Source organism: Strix uralensis, chromosome 3 (assembly GCF_047716275.1).
Source record: "Strix uralensis isolate ZFMK-TIS-50842 chromosome 3, bStrUra1, whole genome shotgun sequence".
Classification (NCBI taxonomy): Eukaryota; Metazoa; Chordata; class Aves; order Strigiformes; family Strigidae; genus Strix; species Strix uralensis.
In genome coordinates this window covers 59,868,988-59,884,793 of record NC_133974.1, presented here as the reverse complement: position 1 = coordinate 59,884,793, position 15,806 = coordinate 59,868,988, and the positions used below count along the sequence as shown (strand labels likewise).

Below are 15,806 nucleotides of genomic sequence, written 5' to 3'. Positions count from 1 at the left end.
TTTAGATAGGCCAGTCCTAAGGGTTCTGATAGAAAATCTCTTGTTAATTACAGAAAGCCCAAGATGTTATGCAACAGCAGCAAGAAAAAGATTTTTCTTTCTGGTAGTGGTCCCACCGGTTACCTACACTGAACAGGAGGCTACTCTGGTCAGCTATTGCTGACTATAAGAAGGCTACCATAAGTGTACTTTCTCCTCAGCCTTCTGATATGCCTTTCGTTGATATTCGCACACATTTCACCAAAGACTGAAACAACCTCCTCGTCTCCTTTTTGTTCGCTCACTTTTTCTGATGCGGTGGCTCTGATGCACTGCCTCACGTGACGGGGCTGCTGCCGGGGACCACTGCTGGGAAGGGGCAGCTGGAGCAGCGCTCCTCTGCAACATCCCCCCTCCCTCCACGCTGTGCGTCTGCGGGTAGATCACAGATTGCAACCACACCTGATGTGCAGGATCACAGGAGAGAAAACAGCCTGCTGGGTTGCTCCACAAATGACTGATGGCTTACACACTGAGATTGTCTCACGCTGCCATGCGGATGGGGGCAGCTGGGTGACCCCAAACACAGCCTGTCAGACCTGGCAGTTTTTCTGACACTGTAACACCAGAAGAACTCCTGAGCTCTACAGGTATCAACAGATAGACCATCAGCACTGGTTGTGTCTTCTGACCTTCACAGCAGCATCCCCTAATGGAGGCCACATGAGGGGAGTAGTTTATAGGCCATGCACATTTGCCTGTATTAATCAGTTCCCATGCACACATTTGGAACTAAAATTCTACAAAGCCTGGGACAGTCATTGCTCCTACAGGCAACACACAGGTGCCTGCATTCCTGCACAAACCTAAAGGTCAGATCCTCCTGAAACACTAGGCTCTGTGGTCAAATGGCCAGCAGAAATTAAGTGTCGTTCACTTACCCCTAGGCTGCATTTGACCAATATTTACAGATAATAACCAGCCCATAGTGAACACTATCAATGTTAACCTACTTCCTATGACCTTTCCTGACTGAGCTGTAGAGGAAGTCTCAGCAGATGTCCAGCCCTCGGCACAGATGTCAGCACGTGGTGCCTCTCTGACCTGCTTTGACGGCCTGCAAAGGGCAGCACGGGGCTCCCTGGGCACAAAGACACACAGCCTAGCACCTCTGAGGTGTGTGGCAGAGGGGAAAAAGCCTCATGGCACACACATACCTGCCACTCCAGTGGTTTGTTCTTTTCTGTACCATTACTGATCATTCTTACAACAGATTTTTCACCAGCTACTTCTACATCGTTGCTAAGATTGTCCCAGGTAAAGAAAGATATAATACAGTCTGGAGAACTAAAATGACAATTTACAGTGTTTGGCAGGTGCCCTTCAATCTTTTTTCCTCTTAAGGAGGACATCAGGGCTGTTGCTCCTGCCTGTTGGGTCTGTGACACGCAATCATTTTGCTATATCCAGTGAACTACATAACTTTAACTTTTTTTTCCTGCCAGATGGTAACAAATGAATTTAATCAATTAATTACTTTTCCTGAAGATATTTTGCCAACACAAGGTTTTCAGTGTCCATGTTGGCAGAACACGTAAGTTTTCAAAATCCCACATGTTATTGTTGGCATTGCGTTACGTTACGTAAACCATAAACTGATTAAGATCCACCTTATGAGTAGTTCATGGGTCTGTCCCCAGTCATCTGGCATCTGTGGAGATGATTTTCATATTACTGCGCCAAATTTGTAAAGCATCCCCTTTTCCCCAGCCCTATTTCTTAAAGAAATTGAAGCATAATTTCAGCCTTGCATTGGGCAGCTGCAAATAGGGTCGAAGCAGAAATGTGTAGGCAGAGAGCGCCATCTCCAGCTACCAGATAATAATTACTCTGCAGTAACAACTAATTTCTCCTTTGGAACTGCCATCTGTTCCGGCAAAAGATGGAGAAAAAAAAGCCATCTGAGACTGATGAAAGATTGAGATTTAAGCCTTAACACTATCTTAATATCCTGCAGGGAGGCTATGCAAATCCTTGCTCAAGTTTCTGATTTATATAAAAAAGCTGCTTAAAATCACAAGGAGATGAGCATCTCAAATTTGTTTCTGTTTTCAGGCTACTTAGTCAAGAATAAAATCACATCAGATTCTAACAGAGCTAAAATTTGTACTATATTATGGTCCTCCAGCCTACAGAGAGTCTATGCATCTAATACTACATATGATGCATTTGATAAACACTTGGGAAAGCTCATAAACGATGCCTCTAGTACTGTGCCAGAATGACTGCATAGAAAACTAGTGTGAATAAGCAATATGCAAAAATAGCATACAAAGCGCATACAGAAGAATTATATACATACAAATACTACAAAATTTACAAATATTACAAAAATTACACTATGTAAATATTACATAAATACATTTGCTTACACAAATACAAATATTACCAAATATGACAAAAATTACATAAATACCAAAATTACATAAATACAAATACAAAAGAATTACAACAGTTGTATTAAATACAAGAGTATTTTGTATACATTTCATCCCACATAAATGGTACTGTGGGAATACAACACAAGGTTGGTGAGGATTGTAAACATGCTCAAGTGACTTGCAGCTGGGGTGTTGAAAACACATATATCATACTAATTGTTGTTTAGCTTTGTGTGCTTGATGGGTAGAACGTCTGCGTTTAGATAACATAGGCCTGTGATAGACTCAGAGGCACCTTACTGAACATCCTTTAGATTCTTGCCCTGCTGTGGGAAAGATCAAAGCACAGTAGAAAACTACACCTGTGAAAATCCCTAACATATACAGGTGAAAGCAGCGGGCCTGAGATCTTTTCTTTCCTCTCTTCTTTCTGGCTAGCAAGGACCGAGCTCCACGGTGCCTGTGTCTCCACTTGCGTGCCTCTGCCTGGGTGTTGCTGTGGAGACCCCCCGGGTTGCGAGGCAATGAGAATAAATTTACTCTTTGCATTTCATCTGTGATTTTGTGGTTGTTCCTGAATCATGCCTGTGTTGGCTCACACAGGTACCTATATTAGTGTACACTTTTAAAGAAATCCGTGCTGAAAAAAATAAACCAAGATATTATTTATAGCTGATGCCTCAGAAACTGTTCTCCACCACAATGTTAAATTATGTCATTGCCATCCTGTTAACCCAGCAGTTTTCTGTTCTTCCTAACACCATTGGAAACCTTACGTCTCTGGAACATTCACAGCTTCAAAGGGTTCAAATGGAGCAGAGATATTAAGTGCACTAGAAAATCAATCTGTGAATGCGAGTATGCTGCTTTTGATAGTGTTCTCTAAACTAAATGGACAGCCAAGGTCAGGGCCTGGGAGCTCAGCCTCATTAATGCCATAGAAGAGTTTGTTCTAGAAACATATCTAAAGGATACTAGTGGCAAAGAAGGTGTCACACAATAAAGTTGAAAACCATGCCTCCTCATATGGTCTCTACAAGACTCATCCATGTTAAAGAATTATTAAAGACTTTGAAAAAGTAAATGTATTACTGGATTTAAAGGACTATGAATACTGAATATGTACACTGAATAGAAAGATTCAGAGGGTTAAAAGACAAAGCATCTGTTATCAGCTAGCCTTAAAAATAGCATTCCTGAATTACATACAGCATCTTATTTAAAATGCAAATTATTAAATTACTCTGTGTTATTTTTATGATTGAGTTCAGAAGGTATTTGACAACCGTTCAGAAAAACAGAAAGATTCAGTTTGCAGCCACAGAGACTGCAAGATACAGAAAGAAAATTGATGAAGCTCCACTAGAAAGAGACCTGCAAAGGACAAGAAGGCAATCAAGAACAGCTGGCATGGATTTATGAAAGACAAATCACACTTGGCCAACCTGATTGCATCCTGTAATGAAATGGCTGGCTACGTGGACAAGGAGGGAGCCGCGGAGACAACAGATCTTGACTTCAGTAAAGCTTTTGAAATAATTTCTCACAGCACTTTCACTCACAAACTGAGGAAATACGGCTTGAACAAGCTGTTAGATGCATTGAAAACTGCCTAGGCTGACAGGCTCAGTGGGTGGCAGCTGGTGGCTTGGCAACCTGCCTGAAGTCCCATAACAAGTTGAGTGCTCTAGGGGTTGATACTAGGGCCCATATAATTCATTGTCTCCATCAAAAACCTGGACCATGGGACAGGATGCACCCTCACCATATTTTAAGACAACGCTAAGTTAGGGGGGTGGTTGACACACTAAACTATAGAGCTTTTAGTTCTAAGGAACTTTGAAAAGCTCAAGGACTGGGCTGACAGAAGCCTTAACACATTCAACAAGGAGAAACACAATAAAGGAGAAACACTCAGCCCTGCAGCTAAGGCAGAATAAGCCCTTCCATTGGTACTGGCTGGGAAGAAATAGGCTGGCTATCAGCTTTGCCAAAAAGGACCTGAGGTTATGTGAAAGCCAAGTCTAATATGAAAAAACAGTCTGCTCTCATCCCAAAGAGGGCAAACCACACAGCAGCCTGCATTGGAAGGAGTATGGCCAACAGAGTGAGGAAGGTTATTATCCCCCTCTGCTGAGTGTTGGTGAGGCCCTGGCTGGACACAGGGCCCAGTTTGGTGCTTCCACAGATCAAGATGGCACATCTCCAGTGAAGGCTACCAAGATGATCAGGATCTAAATCATACCACCTTGAAGGAGAGGTTGAGGGATCCTGGGCCCATCTTATCTGTTGAAGAGCATAAGGAGTCATGTATCAGCAGCCTACAACTATTTGAAGGGGGTTTATGAATACGACAGAGCTAAACTCTCCTTGGTAGTGGTAGGCAATACAACAGGAAACCATGGGCAGAAGTGGCTTAGGAGGTCCAAAGAGGAACATTATGAAACAAATTATTTATTTGGAAGGTAGGTAACCTGGACAAACTATGAAATTTTTATTTTGGATGGTTTTGAGAGCTGTGATTTACTTTCAGCAGGGTGGCTGGGCTGTGCAACATACAGAGGTCCTTTCCAACCAACCCATTTATGACTGTGCACAATTGTAAAGCTGATGACTTTCCTGGTCTGTGATTCTTGTTTATTGTTGGAAGGTAGCCTTAAAATGGTCACCAAAATGTTGTCTGGGCTTTATTAATTTATGAGTGTGTTTCAGTATACCCATGAGCAAAAATAAAAATACTCTGCCCATCTGTTGATATCTGGCAAACTGCAGATGTTCTTTTCTGAAAACAGAGTATTTCATTGCCAGATTTAAACCATTATCTGCTACTTCAGTTGGCAGTATAAAAATAACAAAGAAATGCAATGCATTTTGAGAATCCACTGATTGTAAACTAGTTCAGTGTGTTAATTATTCAACTTGTGTAAGTGATGGAAGTGCCTGTAACCACCCCCGGGAGTCCCCAAAATAATTTAAAACTCTTGAGTGCAGCAACTCTGATACATACCCTTTCCTCTCTGAATAATTACATTCTGAACTATTTACCTTTTTTTTTTTTTTTCCTAAAAAGTATGCCTAAGGTCACTGTTTTGACTCAAGTTTTGACTGAACTAGGAGCTATTCCTGCCTCCTTCACACCAGGAGCTTCTCCTCCCTCTGCACCCCAGGAGAGGCCACACCACCCACCTTCCCCTTCCCCGCACCGCACCCCGTGAGCATCCCGGCTTCTCTTGCTGCTTTCCTCGTTGCGATCGCAGTCCTGAGTCCTTATTCTTAAAAGCGCTGTTTGTGGTTAATGAATCCCGCTGGGAGTACGGCCCCACCATACACCTGCCACCCGCCCCCCCGACGCCCGCCTGGCCCGGCAGGCCCTCAGCCGTAGGGGCGTTGCTTCGCCGCCGGCTGCCGGGGCGGGGAGCGCGGCGCCCGGCCAGCCGCTGCTTCCCCTTCCCCCAGCGCCGCTCAGAGCCGCCGTCCGGGCCGGCAGCAGCAGCAGCAGCAGGAGGAGGAGCGGGCGAAGGCTGCCGGGCGGCGGATGGCGGCGGGGGCGAGTGGCGGCGGCGGCCTGCTGCCCTTCCTGCGGCTGCTGGGGCAGCTCAAGGTGAGCGCGGGGGCCGCGGGAGCAAGGCCCGCCTCAGCGGGGCGGCGGGCCCGCCGTGGGCCCGGGCGGCCGCCGTGGCGGGCGGGGAGGCTGCCCGCGGCCTTCGCCGGCGTGGCAGCGGGGGGGCACTCGGTGGCGCCCGGTCCGGCCGCCGGGGCCGGCCCGGCCGCGGGGCGGCCGGCGGAGAAACCGCGGCCACCGGGGCGCCACCGGCGGCTCGCCGCGGCGCCTGCGACTCGGAGACGGCCGGCCCCGGGGCTGGGGCTGCGGCGGGGACACGCGGGCGCCGGCCGGGGGAGGGCAGGAGGGGCCCGGCGCTTCGCCGTGAGCGCCGTGAGGCTGAGTGCGCCTGGGATCAGGCAGGGAGAGTGCGAAGGAGCGTGTGGAGAGGTACCTGTGTAAAGGCGTCCGGTCACAGCCTCGGGGGGCCCGGTCCTTGGGGCAGGTGTTTCTCGGAAGCATCAGATCTCAGCGGAGCGTGGAGGTCACGGTGGGACAGAATTTCGGCTGGCAGCTCTGAAGCGAGGGCCTTCAAAACCTGAGGCGTTAACGTTTCTCTGACGCCGTCCTCACACAGAGAGTACCACGGACGGGATGGGTGTACAGGAACGTGGCGAAGCCAGAGAGCGTATCGGATCACATGTACAGGATGGCGATGATGGCTTTGGTGACCGAAGACAAAAGCCTTAACAAGGACAGGTGAGACTGTCTCTGGTTATCATGACCATGTTAAATGCTGTGGGAGATGCTTAAAATAGCTGGCATCCTGAGGAAGAGCTTTTAAAACGCACTGAAGGAGTTTGAAACGCTTCCCCCTCCATTCTTTGGACAGGGTGCTCTTTACCTGGAGAGCTGAAAGACTTGTTGAATTCCAGGTGCTGAGGCAAATTGTTAATGCAGAGGCTCTGAGCAGGCCTTCTGTCATGCCATAAACTCTGTTAAAACTCAGTTTGAAGCAACAGACAGCAAAGGCAAAGCCATACACCGTGTGGATTTTGATAGCACTCAGCAGCAGTAAGGAGCCTCAGAAATGATACAGTGTAGAAGAGAAAGCATCATTAGTCTTGAATGAGTTGTCAAGTCTGGTATGGGATCGTGCTTGTTTTGGCCCTTCAGGAGCTGATGAAAATAATGAAGGCTTTTTTTGGCTGTTCTGCTGCAAATTGACATAGCTACAGAATTGTGAGTGTCAGATTATATACTGAATTTGGGATGGCTCCCATCAGATTACCTTCTACCTGTTGCAGCATTCATGTGAACCGTATAATGTAGTTACCACAAAATCTCTGAGAGTCAAGCATACAAAAGCTAAGCATGTTATTTTTGAATGCTGTGCAGTTGTACAAACTGTATTTATATCTGAATCTACACTTACAAGTAGCAGGAGGTAGAAATCAGGAATTAAAATCCTGTCTAGGTAGAAACTACTCTCCTTAGTAAAGAAGTGAAAAATGTTATGCAAACTTAAAAAACCAAAAAACCCCCTTTAAAATATGTGAAGGGAGTAAATTATGCAGTCTCTTAGCTTTATGAATAACAAGATATGAGTTAAAATGCTGAAAAACTAATTATTCTGTCTTTCGTATTTGTCAGATGCATACGATTAGCTTTGGTTCACGATATGGCTGAATGCATTGTTGGAGATATCGCTCCTGCAGATAATATCTCAAAAGAGGAAAAACACAGGAGAGAAGAGGTATGGGCATAAGGCACGAAGCCACATCTGCGAAGCATTCTGCGTGTTTTTAGTGTTCTGGTGGTAGTGAAGAGACCCTCTAAACCACATACTACTGTCATTGGCATTGGACAAATAAGCCACGAACAACCAAAGTTCTCAACTCATGATTTTTTTGTACATGTAATGTCACCAAGTACAAAGTTAGGAAGGAGAACCTTTGAAGTACTCTTGACATTGGCCATTTATTCCTGAACTAGGTGGATTTTTGGTAGCCTGAATTAGTCATTTTGACCAGCTTTACCAAGAGGTGGGGAGCAGGGAGTAGGTGCACTGAGAGGGGTGGGTGACAGTTCATGGCGGACCGTTTGTGTGGTGTGGATCGTGTGGTTGTGGCCGAGACTTATTTAAATTTAAACCATTTGTGCAGGACTCCAGACATGGGTGCATGAGTCACGAGCCTTTGAGTGCGGTGTGCCTAGCGTTATTTTATTTTTGGCCTTGTATGTATCCAAACTGTTGGTTTGTCATTTCTAGTTTGCTGCATTATTTGAAGAAAATGTAAACCACTCCTCCAGCGACAGCTAGAGGGCAACGTGATGCCTCAAAACTCTTCAGAGGCTACAATTAGCTCTTCAAAGAGTGTAAAAAAACGTTGCAGTGATTATTTTCCCCACCACTACCTTTTGTGCTTACCTGTTTAAAACTAGGGGCTGGGGGAACTATGACTAACTCTAGGAGTTAGCTCTTTGCTAAGAAAGTGGAAATTAAAGATCAGCATTCTTGAAGTACTGTCTTTACTGACTGCAATTTTGATATTTCTTTTTTTTCAATTTATTTCATAGTGTGTTATTACAATAAACAAAAAACCTTTTTCCTGGAAGCCTCCAAAGGTTGTTTTGTCACTGAGGATAAGGCTTCAACTTTGCCTAGAGGGAATTCTCATTTGTGTTCAGGCAATGAAAAAGATATTTTAATGCCTAAGTATGTTTAAGAAGTTTTCTTAAGTATTTGCAGCTCCTTCTGCTCCTGTTTCACTCAGTGAGGACTTTGCTGTTGACTTTTTGGGAGTGAAGGTCAAGCCCTAAACGTTGAGGCTGACTCTGAAATACTGTTGTAAAAATACACTAAGGGTAATGGTTTCATGAGGTGGCTTGAGCTGAATTATCAATATGCTGCTTCCGCTGCAGAGTTCTCCTTTTTTATCCCCTTTGCTCTATGGCTGACATTGAGCTGGTTCTGAAGTTTGCTGCTTGTGCAGTAAGTTTAATCAGCTAGTCTCACCAAGGGTAAGGCAGCAGAAAATGAACTTGATTTTTAAAAAAAAAAAAAGTTTGGGTTTCTTCTTTGGGGTTGTTTGGTTGGGGTTTTTTTGCCAAGTAAGTCATTTTGGCCTGCTAACCTTGAAATCTGATGAGCTCCAGAGCTGGAAGAAGGTGGGAAGGAATGAGACCTTGATGTTTCAGTGGTGGGAAGCAGCAGGTTCAGTTCAGCCCTATTGTGAAACTATACCCTGTATTTGAGTGGAGAAACAGTCATGGCACAAAACCTTTGTCTTGCCTGTGATGTTGATTGTTTCGGAAGCAGCCCTTAGTGTTACTAGGAAAACAGTAGAAATAACGCAGAAATGAGACTGATCAGCTGGGAGAGCACAAAGAGCCTGCAGAGCATTTTCTGCTTGCTGATTACACCATCAGTTTGATACTGCGTTAAACCTTGTGCCAAGATTTTTGTTGTTGAACAAATGGTATCTCAGTCTTGGAGCACTGCGTTTTATTGCTGCAGGCTATTAAATGGATTTTCTTCCTCTGTTTTTCGAAATTGGAACACTTTTAAAGGCTTATGTTGTGTTGTCTGCCTGACAGACAGTACCTGTTCTCAGCCCTGTTAGTGGAAATGTGCTAGTTGAGTGTTTGGGAGGGCACAGTTGCTTGTCAACACTGGAAGTTAGTATTTCAAAGCTGCTTTTATGAACTGCACCTATAACCTATTAAGTTCAAATTTTGCCGCCACTAGTTAAATTTGGAAGGCAGAGCTGGTAATTGACTTCAGTTCCCTGGCATTTGACTTGCCTGTTTTGCTCTGGGCTTCTTTTTGGATTCTTGAAGATACTGGAAGCACTTTCAGGTTGTTTTTCTTGTGTTTTAGACTACTTCTCTAACACTTTACTTAGGCAGCTCCCAGAAAAGATTCTTCACTGAGAGTGGTCCTGCTGTTTCTCTGGCAGATTTATGTACATGTGCACTTTAGAATAATACACAGTGTAGTGTATGTTTCTACAAACTTGGCAATAAGTAGTTAATTCTTAAAGATAATGATAAAAATATACTTGCCCAAAAAATGGATGAATGGAAATGGCTTCTTTTTTTCAGGCAGCTATGCAACAACTGACCCATCTTCTATCAGAGGACCTCAGAAAAGAAATTTATGAACTCTGGGAAGTAAGCTTGCATTCTTTTGATCCTTTGCTAAAATTCACGGTGACCCGTTGTCCTCTTCCTGTTTGTCATCTCTTATTTTGACCTCAAGCAAGATAGATTCATTTGCTTGGGAGATAAAGCTAATGGTATGAGTCAAGGTTGCTTTGGAATCCTTTTCAAATAGAAACCCCAAACTTTGGTAAAATAACCAGCTTCTGCCTTTGGCCTCTCAAAGTTACAGATGAACCTATCCCGAGCTTGGTTTGTACAACTGAAGGAAGGGTTTGTCTTCTACATCCAGCCCTCTTGGAAATAAATCTGTTTTTTTACTACATTTTCTCCTTTGTTTACATCTTGCCATTTGCAGCTCATGATCTTTTAATACAGGAAAAAATAATGGGAGCTGATGATGCTGTGGAGTATTTTCTGCTTTTTATGGAAGTAATAATTTATGTGGCTTCCATTTCTTTATTATACAGCCCATTAGGTTTAAAATATTTAGTAGTAACTTCTGGTTTAAACTTCAGTGTGGTGCACTGACACATAACAGTGCTTTTCTACAAACAGCACAGATTGCTGGCTGGTCTGGGGTACCTTAAATGTTTGTATTGGAAAGTATCTTCTCTATTTGAAGGTGGTTTAACTTTTTGATGTGAACTCATGCTGTTAATTGATAAGATCTTTTATACTTGTAAACTAGGGATGATTAGATTATTTCCAAACAATTAAAGTTTATAATTACTATGCTTTATCTTATCCTGGCATGAGGACAAGTGCATCACCAATCTCTTGTTCACATGCTGCAAACAAACATTATATGTTTCTTGGACCTGCAACTGTATTTTCTGCTGATATTCTTACTTTTCCACTTGGACTATATTTAAATTCCGGATATTTGCAGCCAATTTCTGCCTTTTGTTACAGCAGCCTGTTTGTTTGGGATTTTTTTCTTGCTGTAGCTGTGTGGTGAAACTGGCAATGGGGATGTGTTTTCAGTGCTATAATTCAAGGTAAAGGGGGTAAACCAGTGTAACCAGATCTGGGAAATAATGTGTGTGCATTTGTTTAGTGAGCACGGGTTCCTTCTCCCTTGGGAAGCTGTTACAATTGAGGAAAAAAGTTGTTGATAGATACAATTATTCCTGTAGGATATTTTTTTTGCATGTATTTTTTTCCTTTACCTCAGTCTTCTGATTGTATAAGAAGCACGTAGCTTTTTATCATTCTCATTAACCATAATTTAACATATGCACAGTTTTGATCATTTGTTCTTTGTTTCTACCTTCAGGGTAATTTATTGGCATTGAGTCTCCAATGCAACAGTACGAGTGTAAGCCACATAGCAGCGAGTATAACCTAAAAATCTAGTATTCACATGTAGTCCCTCTAGTCTTAAGTGGAACCACTAGTTGCTTCTTAAAACGAATTAAAAAAAAAAAAAGCGGAAAACAAGAAGCTTCTGACCATTTGGTGTGATACTCTGCTCTCAGCTAGCCAGAGGCATTTCCCTCTGGTTTCTTTTTGTGAGGGAGGGAGCCCAGGGCTGAACAGTGACTGGGACACAAGTCTGTTGACACTCTTAGCAAGTCCTTCCTGCACTGCTCTGCCCTCATCTCCACCCTTCTTTCCCTTTCAGCCTTATGAGGACTATTGCTTTGGACAGTATTGGTGGGCACTCTGCAAGTGTAGTGTAGAGGAGAAAGGTAGCAGAAGGATTCCTCTGATATATTTTCACTTTATAACTTAATCCAGAATACATTTGAAAAAACATGAAAGTAAGTTAGTCAGCACACTTCTGTCCTGCCTTTTTATTTTCAAGAGCAAAAGTACAGGAGTCTTTTTTTTAAAAGGCAGACTGTGGTGTTTGAGAGACCAGTTACTGTTTTTTCAAAGTATACTGTTATTTCGCACTCTTACACCTGCTGGGAGGAAACAGTGTTTATTTCACCACTGTGCACAGTGGCACATAGAATAGCTGATGTTTCTTGAGGTTAATGTGAACTGAGGTATGAATAAGATCTGGTGGGTTGCGTGGCACAAAGAGGTTGGTAACAGATTGATACTCCCAGTTAACTGCTGGAGGTGGGACAGACCTTTATGAGCAAAAAGCCATAGTTCTCCTGAAGTTCTCCTTTGTAATGCTGCCAAGAATTTGTTCTCTTTGGTAGCCAAAAAAAAAAAGAATAGAAATAAATAGATTTAAGAAAATAAGTAGTAGTTAAACAATCTAAAGGTGAGGCAAAGCTCAGATTGAAAGGAGGAAGGTAAAAATGTTGAAATGAAAGTGATTACTAAAATAACGATCAAAATGTAATTGAAAATTCAAAGCGTTGTTCAAATGCAAATAGAGTAGTATATGAATCAATCATGGCTATCAAAATCTGGATGTCTGACTTTCAGACGTAAAGCAATAATAAGAACAAACAGGCTTCTAATACTATGTCAGACAAGGAAATGACCACGACGCTTATCTGAGTGTCACTGTGCTGGAATTACAACCCAGGATCTTGCCACTGTCAGTGGCATCCACACCCACAGTTGTCTTCTTAAGATGCAGAAAGAGATGCCATATTCCTTTGGTCTGTAAGAAAAACTCTCCCTGTGCTTTGTGCTGCTCTCCTCTGCAGAACTGCTGTGCATCATGGGTTGTGTGGATTTGAAAGCACAGATGGGTCTGGTGTGTACTTGAGCCTCTGGTCTGATGATTGGTGGTGGTGATGATGAACTGGTTCAGACCTGCTGAGGGTGTCAAATGTGATGGTGACCTGCCCAGACAGAAGCCTTTTTCTGTGGCTGGTGTTGGAAGTCAGGAGAAGGCCAGCTGATGAGACATCAAATACAGTGTAGTAGATTTAGAAAAGAAAATGAAACTGCAAACCTGTCCACAGCCAGCACTGGAAGCAAACAGCAGCAAAATTGTTCAAGTTGACTAGAAATGTGAATGACTCACAAATACATACTGGTGATGACTGGAGAGAGGGAAAAAGCAGAGAGATTAAAGGACTTAGTCTGAAGGGGAGGAAACCCCTTAACAACTCCTTCCCTATCTCCTAGGAGAGACATAAAGACATAAGCAGCTCAGACAGATTAGACCAAAGAGATTAAGAAGGAGTGACAGGAGAAATGTAAAGAACAACTCTTCATGAAAACAGCAAGTGGTGGAGAAATGTGCAAAATAGGTCTTAAAAACAGATAATGGTAATGCATAGGCACACACTACAGTAATTCATAGCCTTAGCCTGGCCTGAAAAGATCTTTAGATATAAAATGTTGTTAAATGGAACCTATTATTTGAGTTGTATATTGTGTAGGGTTGTCTCCATATCATCCCTGATTCAGTTTAGCGTATGCAAAAGAATTGTGTTCTTAAGTCCTACTGCATTTAATAGCAATTTAGCATGTACTTATTTAAAGTGTTTTGCTGAATAGCAGTCTTAAAAGAGAGTGAAAGACGTAACTGTCATGAATATTTATGGCGTGGCTTGTACTACTGAAGAAAATTCTAGATCTATAAAGAGCTTCTAATACTCTTGTTTCAGAACAACAAATTTTTTTTCTTATAACTGCAAATCTGTTCAGGAATATGAAAACCAGTGTACTGCAGAAGCCAAGTTTGTAAAACAGTTGGATCAGTGTGAGATGATACTGCAAGCGTTTGAGTATGAAGAGTTGGAAAACACACCTGGCAGACTGCAGGATTTTTACGATTCAACTGCTGGTATGACATTTGGGCTTTTTTTGGTTTTTGTTTCATAAATGAAATGGAATATACAAATTGCCTTTTATCTGATAGACATTCAGAGGAAGTGAGAACTAGTTATTTCACTCATTGCTCCAGTACCCTAAATATTTTTGGGGAAACTTATTGCAGTGTGACAATATTGTACATTTATCTGTAGGTATTGAACCTGAATATCATTTACACCAAGTTCCTTTTACATCACTTTTTTACTTAGAGAGAGGTCCAGGCCCAACGTTCATTACACCTGCATGTGTTTAAGGATCTCCATGTAACATCAGAGGGGGTATAAAGGAGGCTTCAGGCTTCACCGATGCTCCAACAGCAGCTTGTTTCTACTTTGTTAGTGTTTCATGAACCAGTGAAGTAGAATTTGTTATTCTTACATGAGCTATGGCCTTGTGTGACCTGCCCAAAGTACATGTGAGAACCAGCTCAGTGAAATGTTTTAGGTGCAATTGTATTGCTTTTTATTCTATCCACTGCTTTTCAAACTAAACTGATTAGTTGAAAGGAGAAATAGGTAAAATAATAGTATTCATTATTTTAGCAAGGGAGCTGAACACTAGAAGAGGACTGTGACTCCAAGTCATCCTATCCTGGGAAAAAACTAGAGGCAGACAAACTTGGGGAGGGGGCCAGCAATCACCAGACACAGTCCCTGACAAGTCTCATTTATACCTTGGTGACCCCTCAGGGAAATAATAAGCTTTCTGAAAAATGCAATAATTTGATTAGGGAAGAAGGAAAAAAGGGACATCATCAACAAAGCCGGAATACTTCATTTTCTAATTGACATCTTTCCCTCCTACCAGAATACAGTAACTTAAACTGAGCTGGTGTCTCAGTAGAGCCTACAGCATATACCCTAAGTGCATCTGTAATTGGGGTGGTTTCCTGTAGCAGGATACATAGTGTGGGATTATCTTAGTCAGGGTGCATCCCTTTTTCAGCTCTTAAGTGTCTTAATAGAGCACAAAATATTTTTGTAAGGTTTTTGGGAAGAATGGCTATAACTACTGTTACTCCATAGTTGGATTAAACTGGGAGTACTCTCTTTCTTAAAAGAATAATTTGACATTTATTCTGAGCCTAAAGTGACATCACTGCCAACCTTTCACATGTAGGAAAATGAGAGCATTTTTAATTAACTTTGTTTCTTTTGTTTTGCAGGGAAGTTTGTTCACCCAGAAATACTCCAGCTTGTATCTCTGATTAACACAGAAAGGAATAAAAAAAAAGCAGCTACATCTCATCCACATTCCTGAGGTGTTCCTAAATGCTGTAGCTATAATAAATACTTTGTTTTATATTCTGTGCATTATTTTTCCTCCTATAACATCATTAATTCTGCCAGGAGATTTTTTTTCTGTGCATTCACTGATGAGAATCCCAAGACCACTTAGACAGGAGCAGGTAGGATAGTTACCTCCTGGATCAGAGGTTGTGTCAAGGACCAAATATTTGGAATTTGCATGTTTGGGTTGTTTTTTTTTTTAATCAGCCTCTGATTGATGCAGTCTCAGTTACAAATAGATTCTCTACTGGGGAAATTTGCGTAAATTTAAAAATTAGCTGATGACAATCTAATCTGTTCATGTAATGCACTGACTGGGACAGGTCGTCTTGTTCTGTGACTTCTAAGTATGTATGGATTTAAGTACCTTCTGTATCAAATGGGTTAATACCTGTTCCCTGTGCTACACTGAAGTGAGACCAATGAGCACTTTTCTCTAGAAGCTCTTGAAAGAGCCAGACTTAGAGATGAAATTTCTTTGGAGTGCGTAGGCCTTAAGAAGTGATGGTGGATAAAACTGGTAATCTCATTAATTACGTTTTCTCAATATGTTTATTGTTTCATACAATTTTTCCACTGTTGATGGGTTGTATCAGGCAGTGGTGCTGACATTTCCATAAGGCCAGTATTCCTGACTCCCCCTCACACCGGACT

The 15,806-nt window shown here is 42.5% G+C and overlaps 1 protein-coding gene across 1 annotated transcript; it reads left to right on the top strand.

Moving 5' to 3' along the window:
- Positions 1–5,786: 5,786 nt before the first annotated feature.
- On the top strand, positions 5,787–15,165 carry HDDC2 (HD domain containing 2). The gene is made up of 6 exons (XM_074862430.1): positions 5,787–6,021; positions 6,599–6,720; positions 7,615–7,717; positions 10,069–10,137; positions 13,696–13,834; positions 15,029–15,165. The coding sequence occupies exons 1-6, from the start codon at positions 5,956–5,958 to the stop codon at positions 15,121–15,123; spliced, it is 594 nt and encodes a 197-aa protein (XP_074718531.1). The 5' UTR covers positions 5,787–5,955; the 3' UTR covers positions 15,124–15,165.
- The last annotated feature ends 641 nt before the right edge of the window (positions 15,166–15,806 follow it).

Coding starts and splice junctions, on each gene's coding strand:
- HDDC2 (XM_074862430.1), top strand. CDS start 5,956: ATGGCGGCGGGGGCGAGTGGCGGCGGCGGCCTGCTGCCCTTCCTGCGG. Junction 6,721..7,614: donor AAAAGCCTTAACAAGGACAG/GTGAGACTGTCT, acceptor CGTATTTGTCAG/ATGCATACGATTAGCTTTGG. Junction 10,138..13,695: donor AAATTTATGAACTCTGGGAA/GTAAGCTTGCAT, acceptor AAATCTGTTCAG/GAATATGAAAACCAGTGTAC.